Raw genomic sequence first — 7971 nt, forward strand, 5'->3', positions numbered from 1 at the left:
CTCTGCTGGGACATTGTCAGTAGAACTTGGGTATAATTTTTTTGTGTGTGATTGTCTTTTGTGGTAGCAAGGGAGGTGAGAAGAAGGAAATAATTTTCTTCAACGTGTTTTCTAAAGTAGTTAAGCGTATTACTGTGACTCCTTTTTTTTTTTTCCTACTCTCTTTGATCAGTGAAGTCCTTTATATATTAATATAGCTTGATTAGACGTTAGTGGATAATAACTGTTGGAATAAACTTGGGGCTTTCGTTTTCAGCCATACACCATTACTGCTGTACTTTTTTTCCTGAATGTTACTGAATCTGGAGGGAGAGTGAGCTTCAGGCAGCGAAGCTGATACTTGGGTGCAGTAAAGTTGATACTCCCTGGAATCATTAAGCTTAGTTTGCTGACACAGTACATTTCCACACAGCTGTGCATTTATGCATTTGTAGCTCTTATGGCCCTGGGACGTATTGGATCTCTTGTACATGTGCGATACAATGGACGTACGCGCACAGTAAGTCTGCTGGCAGGGAAGGGGGCTTTCCTTCATCTGCATCAAAGGCTGGCTGTGTGGCAGGGAGGTGTAGGGTGGCACAGCCCATTGATGTCGCTTGCTACGAGATCTGTGGTGTGAACAACAGTACGGCTAAGAACTGCTTTTGCAAAATGAAAATTTATTCTTGAGTTTTTAAGATGTAACAGTGGAAGAAATGTTATAGTGCTAAAATAGTAAAGCCAGATAGAAGTAATAGAGAAGACAGCTGCTGTAAGATGTGATCTTTTTTGGTTTAATCTCCTTAGGTATGAGTTCTAGTGAGGGTATATTTTGATTTCTGAGTGCTATTCTCAATGTAAGGTTTTAGTTTATAGAGTACTTCCTACTGATATGTTAAAGATTTATTTTTTAAAAAATTTTCCAATACCTGCTTATAAGCTGATAATTTGAAGTATATTTGTGAATCTGTACACTTTTGACTCTCGTTTTTATTTGGATTTCATAACTAGTTGCATTTGATGTCTTAAGTTATAATGACAAGACTAATAAATTTGGCTTTTTTTGGGTACAGCTGCCTCTGGTGAGAGCGATTCCTTGCTTTCTATGGAATGCACATATGTAGTCTCTGACCACCCAAATGAAGATCCCAGACTTCTTTTCTGCCTTCCAAACTGTGATCTCCTGTCCTTACCTTTTTTTTAAATTTTTCCTCTGCTGCAACGTGTCACTTGTACTCTGTTCTACTGCCAAAACAAAATAGACACTTGGGTTTTTCACTTTGTCACAGGTGTGGTTGTCATTGCTGTTCCAGTGTCCTGGAGCAGAAGATACAGCTTCCACTTTGCTAATGTGGGAGATAGTGACATAGCTCTGAACCTAAGTGTGCTTTCGTTAAAAGTCCTTTTGAAAATGAATTGTATATACCATGAGTACTGTGCATGTTACAGTTCTGATAATTCAGTTTTGCTGTTAATCAGATATCTCAGGTCTACCACTTGTGCTCCTTTACAGTCATCACTGAACTTTGAGAAACATTCTGAAAATTTTGCGTGGACAGAGAACCGTTATGAAGCAAATCGCAGAAGACACAACTCTTCAGATGGGCTTGATCCTAACATTGGACGTCCTATTGGAGGTATTTAGCTTTTATGGAACATTTTGAATATGTATATGTCATTGCCTTGTAGCACTCTAGCTAGAAAAAAAGTCTGATAATGATAGCTCTTCTATGCTAAATTCTTACTCTCTAGTAAAATGGCGGTAATGGAAAGACAGATCCACTGGGATAGGATGTGAGGGCTAAGGGTTGGTTAAAGTAGTGTGATTCCAGGTGGTTTTCTCTCTTAAGAAGAATAGGAGTGTCAAGTTAACATTCTAGCCAACAACATGTACATGAGCAGCCAGAGAAGGAGGTTGACTTGTCTTAGTGTTGGACTACTAGCCTCTTCTCTGGCAGTGTTCTATAAGATTCTTCCCTGCTGCTTACGTGAAAACTTAAGTTTACTATGCCATCATATCCCAGAGGATAGAGCTGCTGACTTAACTTCTCTGTCAATTTTGCAGAAGTAGAATATTCCTTTAAAACTGTTTGTAATTACATTTCTTTAAAATTTGAAAATCTAAGGGCATTTTGGGAGAAAAGAGAAGAGTGGTTGGCGTTCACAAGGCAGAAATGGTACAGAAAATATAAACCATCGTGGGGGATACCATGGTGGAGGTTCCCGCGCTCGTACCAGCACCTTCCACTGTGGAAAAGGCCAGGGACTGCATGAAAACAGTGTACCTGACAATGAAACTGGGAAAAAGGAAGACAAAGAAGTACCCAAACAGTTTGAGGCTGAGGATTTTGTAAGTTAATTGTAATTACAATAAACAAGGTTTCATTGTTTCTGCAAGTGCCATTTTTTCTGTTACATGCTACTTCATGAGATTTCACCAGTTTCAGATCATCATATAAGGGATGACCTTTCCCGTAGGTGAGAGGGTGTTAAGTCATTTGTCCACAAACTTGTTTCTCCTGTTGTATCCATTTTTCATCATTGTATGTTTATTATTCTCACTTAAGTGTTTAAGTGAAACTATAGTTGGGTTCCAGTTTACTGTGGTATGTGTATGTGTTAAATTCTACACAGTTACCTTTCTGGAAATCTGAAGTACTAACAAAGTGGTATTTCTGCCAATGGCCCTTTGAGATCCCCTGCTTCAACGTAGAATTGTAGGATGTAAGAGGAAGGGTGAGCTTCCTCTTTGAAGAGCCATACATTGCTGTTTTTTGCTTTCTCTGGACAGTTCTTGTAATGGTATTGACTGATGCCTGAGATGTTTTGTTGAAGAAGAGAAACAATAGAGCATTGACCTGTTTGAGTTGCAGGGGAAAGTGTCTAGTCTATCTCCGTTTAAAAACCTTTGACAGAAGAGATCATACTGCTGATATAATTGTGATTCGTTATTTCATTGATGCCAGAATTCAATACTTACTTTTTTAATCATGAGTAAACTTTCTTTCAGCCATCTTTGAACCCTGAATATGAGAGGGAGCCAAACCAGAATAAGTCTTTAGCTGCAGGTGTGTGGGGTGAGTACTTTTTATGTTTTTAAATGTAAAAATGTAGCAGATATCTCAAGTTATTTTATTTGAAACAGAATTTTTTTTTAGAATTATAAAAGTGTACCTTTAAATTATAGAGGTATAGATTGAAATTGAGGAAATTTCAGTATTGTCACAATGCAAGTATCTTTTTGTTAGTGAGGAAACACTTCTATTTGAAAGTCAGTCTGTTGGTCTGTAGATGCAACCACAACTAGGATTCTTTCCGAGAACAAGTATACATCTTTTTTGTAAAGATGTCAAGAATTTATCTTCACCTTTATTTTCAAGAGGAAATGCAATGAAGATGGGTGACCTAAACTTGCGATGTGATTGCTAGCTGAAGGCTTCATAAAAGAATGGTCCTGACTGATTAGAGGTGTTGGAAGAGTTTGGAGAGAAACCTAGGAGGGCTGGGAAGAGCAGGTTATCTTGCAGAGGTTTAAGGTCTCTTCCTGGAAGCAAATGTCTTAAGCCGTTGGCTGTGTTTATGAATTACTTGTAACAAATCCAATCCTGAGAGTGGCCCTTGAACTGAACTGTAGTCTGGGATTGTTTTTTCATCTCCAGCTGATGAAATTTGGCTACCACTTTACAATTCTGTGGGCTTAATGTGGTCAATTCTTCACCTTTAAGAAGATGGCAGCTTTAGACTGCACAGGTTTTAAAGTAATACACTTACTCAAAATAAGAACCTTTCTCTTTATGAATAAATAACTTTTAATTAAACATGAAAGTTACTAATACTGAGATTTTAAATTGTACTTTAATGTGCTGATTCATTTCCCCATACTTCCCGAGTATGTTTTGCGCTCTTAGGTAACACTAGATGTAGAGCAACCCCTCAATATGAGTATCTAACTGCTAAGAATTTTTGCAGGAGCCTGAACAATTCGACTGCTTTCCAGTTTGGTGTGTTTAGCAACTTTCATGTGAAAGTCAGAACATACAGTTATGTCTCCATAAAAGAGCAACAATAACTAAATTCTTTCCTAAACAAGTTGGGAAAAATTACGTAGCAATTTCAGTGTTCTATGACATTTGCAGCACTCTGGTTGTGGCTGCTGCATGATGTGGCTCAATTTGATCTGAAGGAGGGCAAGCTTTCCAGGCTTTTTGGATATCACTCTTCACAAGCAAAGGAAGGAACAGTTCTGTTAGCTACATAAAATCATAGAATGGTTTCATATGGAAGGGGCCTTTAAAGATCGCCTAGTCCAACCTGTAAGCTACAGTGCAGTGGTTTGTTACAGCTTACAGCTTGGTATCTTACTTTATTACAGCTCTGCTATTACAAACCTTGTTTTGTAATTGAATAACTGAAATTAAGGCTATTATTATTCCCTTTTAAAGGAAACAGTATTCAGGACAGGAGAAATGTTACCATCCCCTTCTAATGCCTGTTAAAAACGTATACTTCTGTTAGATTCCGTTTTACCTTGTGTATATGTGATAGGAGCATGTATGTATTATGAAAAATATTTTCATAAAAGTTTCATGAGAGCTAAGTACAGAGTTATCATGACTGTTTTGTAACATCTACCTGCTAAACAAAGCTAAAGTCACTTACGCTTTTAGGATAGGTTTTTCTAAATGTAGGATGTGGTGACTCTGCCCATGAAGTAGAAGTGCTTGCAGTGAGAGGAGATAATCTTGGAAAAGGCTGTTAATGCAGCATTGGAATACATATGCAAAAAAAATAACTAAAGCGTTTTTGCCACTCTTTGAATATTTTAGAACTGTTTTTAATGGATATTCTTTAAAACTGTTGAATGTCAGCTACTTAGTATGACAACTGACTGTATGTCTCTTAATTAGTCCTCTCTTGAACATGGAAATGTTGTAAGCTTCAGATGTTCTGTTATACCCATCTGAGGCATGGAGATAGAGAAACTGGTCATTGCTGTGGTCTAGAGTAGCAATGTCTCCGATTTATTGCAAGGTCTCCAGTTTATAGAGCCTTGATGTGGAACATTTGACTCTAAACTGATCTGTTAATAAATATATAAGTAATTAGTCTTTTAGTAACCTTAAAAGGAAATATGAAAACCATAATCTCTTTGGAAGATTAGGTAACTATCAACAACTAATAGTGTTTGGATTTTAGATTTGCAAACAAGGACTCTGTAGCTGACTTCTTTGAAGAATATCTTTACTTTCTGAACGTAAAATTCCTGCATTGCCAAGTGAAATATTTTACAAATGGTGTTTGTAGAAAATGGAACACAACTTGTGTTTATGCAGGTTTGTACAGTGTGTTAGTTGTGGAACTAATACTGGACTAAGTTCCTGATTTATACCTGTTTGCTCTGGACGATGTGGCTATTCAGTACCTGATGAACTAGAAACTTAAGATTGTATACACATGCATGCATATGTATATGTATACAGACACTTTTTTTTTCCCCAGAGTACCCTTTGAATCCTAAATCCAGACCTCCGAGAATGCTCGTCATCAAAAAGGGCAGTACGAAAGAACTGCAGATATCTGGATTCCCAGTAGTAGGAAGTCTTCATTCACAGCCAGTAAGGAATGGAACTGGCACAAGTGTTTATAAAGGATTGGTCCCTAAACCTGTCACTCCACCCGCAAAGGTGAGTCTTGGATGTAGGGGGCATGAACAACATGCTGAAAAAAATCGTGCTGTGATTCTGAATGTGCTTGTTTTACCCCTGGGAGTACTGTTCCTACAGTATTATGCTTTCAACTCTTGCTAAGTGCAGCATACCTCAAAGGTAAATGGAAACCACTTTCTATCATTTTTCTTTTTGAACTATACTGTAATGGGATCTCTCTTTATTTCTCGTTTAGCTTTTTTGAGAAGTGCAAGAGCTGTACAAGTGAGAGTGAAAAGGATGTTTTTAACTTACAGAGTAGTAATGCCTTTTGTTTATACAATTTTAACAGAAAAATAGATACCTAGTGGAGAGAAAAATAAAAGGCATAAAAATACCTTCAGAATTTATCCCAATGATTTATAGAGATATTGCAACCTATTAGTGTCATTCTTGTCCCTTTCCAAATGCAACTTTCCATGTTCATCTCTTGATTTTTGTTTCAGGAAGTTTTCTGTGCTCCTGAGAGCATATGATGGAGTATTTCTTAACTCACTAACATTCTACATTAAAAACAATACTTTCAGCTGTTGAAGACTCATGTTTTGATTCTTAATACCTCAAATATGAGGGTCTTAATTGTTTCAAAATTTTAGTCTTTATATAAAAAGCGTAAACAGTATTTGTGGGCAGATGAATTCCTTATAAACAGTCTCTTTTCCACAAGAAAACAGATGTTTGCACTAAATTACGGTTTTAGTAAGGATTTGCTTTTGCTTAATCATTTTTCTGAAGATTCCTGAAAATAATCATATTGTAGTTAATGACTCTTTGAATTTCTGTTTAAATTTTTGTTTAGCCTACACAGTGGAAAAGCCAAGCAAAAGAAAATAAACTCGGGAATCCGTTTCCTCATGAATCTGTTTATGGTGTTGGCAATTTCAGTCCTTTCAAATCAACTGCCAAGGCATTTACTGTATCACAAAATTCAGTGAAAGAGGTAAAACCAATGTCTGTAGTTTTTATCAAATTTATAAATGTTTAATTTGGTTAGATAAGGGGATCAGTAAGTTTTATGCAGTATTGTATTAAGTAAGTTTTTTTGGAAGTTAGTGTGTGAGAAATAAGGAAGGCACATCATTGACCTTTAAGTACTGCACAATTTGCATTATAGGTTTGATTTGGAGTAAAAAAAGTGCATTAGGAAGTACAACCTGATAGGTTTAAACTTCAAAACTGCAAATAGTATGATACGCTTCAGAAGGTCTGCTCTTCGTTAGCAGTGCTCCATAAACCTGCATCTCTGGGTTTAAATGTAAGAAGTATATATACTGAAATACAAATATTTTCCGTCTACTTTTGACTGTGGATATATGTGAAACCTGAAACTACGGGTGCCAGTGAGTCTTTTTGTCTTTCATTCAAAGTTTTCTAAATGAATAAACTTCTAATCTTCTTTCTTTTTCTGACTCCCTACATTAGTGTAATCGGTCAAATTCTTCATCCCCTGTTGACAAAGTTGGTCAGCCTCGTTTAACAAAATTGACAAGAATGCGGACTGATAAGAAGAGTGAATTTTTGAAAGCATTGAAACAAGATAGAGTGGAAGAGGAACATAAAGCTCAGAATCATGCTGGGCAAGAAAAGGTAGTCTTGTTCATACATATTGTAGATCCAGCAGTAGTCATTTTCAGATGGGCCGTAAACTACTTTTTATTTTGCTGTAAACAGCTGTTTAATCATGGTCTTGGATCTCTAAATGAAGGAAAGGAATTACATGTTGATGAATTTAAAGTTGTTGCAAGTGCTACTCTTCGTCCAGTGCTTCATAGTAGGTTTTTTTTTTTCTTTATGCAGTATCTGTTCATAGATGTTAATAACTCAGGTACATCTGTGTCTTTAGCAACAATAAAAAGAATAAATTAAGCTTAGTACACTAACCTAATCATAGAAGCACAGAATCATTTAGATTGGAAAAGACCTTTAAGATCTTTGAGTCCAACCGTTAACCTAACACTGCCAAGTCCACCACTAAACCATGTCCCTAAGCACCATGTCTACACATCTTTTAAATACCTCCAGGGATGATGAATCTGCCACCTCCCTGGGCAGCCTGTTACGATGCTTGACAAGCCTTTCAGTGAAGAAGTTCTTCCTAATATCCAATCAAAACCTTCCCTAGTGTAACTTGAGGCCATTTCCTTTTGTCCTATCACTGGTTACTTGGGAGAAGAGACCAACTGCCACCTCACTACAGCCTCCGTTCAGGTAGTTGTAGAGGGCGATAAAGTCTCCCGTCAGCCTGCTTTTCTCCAGTCTAAACAACTCTAGCTCCCTCAGCCGCTCC

At 37.0% G+C, this 7971-nt stretch overlaps 1 protein-coding gene across 1 annotated transcript; it reads left to right on the forward strand.

The window, feature by feature from the left end:
• Positions 1-439: 439 nt before the first annotated feature.
• On the forward strand, positions 440-7455 carry LOC104156141 (vasculin-like; the record flags this gene model as incomplete). The annotated part of the gene is made up of 8 exons (XM_009708785.1): positions 440-499; positions 1493-1616; positions 2106-2329; positions 2990-3056; positions 5479-5663; positions 6484-6624; positions 7107-7271; positions 7356-7455. Coding segments are annotated over exons 1-8 (1066 nt in total), but the record flags the coding sequence as incomplete, so codon positions are not given.
• Positions 7456-7971: the final 516 nt, after the last annotated feature.

This window comes from Cariama cristata, unplaced genomic scaffold (assembly GCF_000690535.1).
Source record: "Cariama cristata isolate BGI_N322 unplaced genomic scaffold, ASM69053v1 scaffold46460, whole genome shotgun sequence".
Lineage (NCBI taxonomy): Eukaryota > Metazoa > Chordata > Aves > Cariamiformes > Cariamidae > Cariama > Cariama cristata.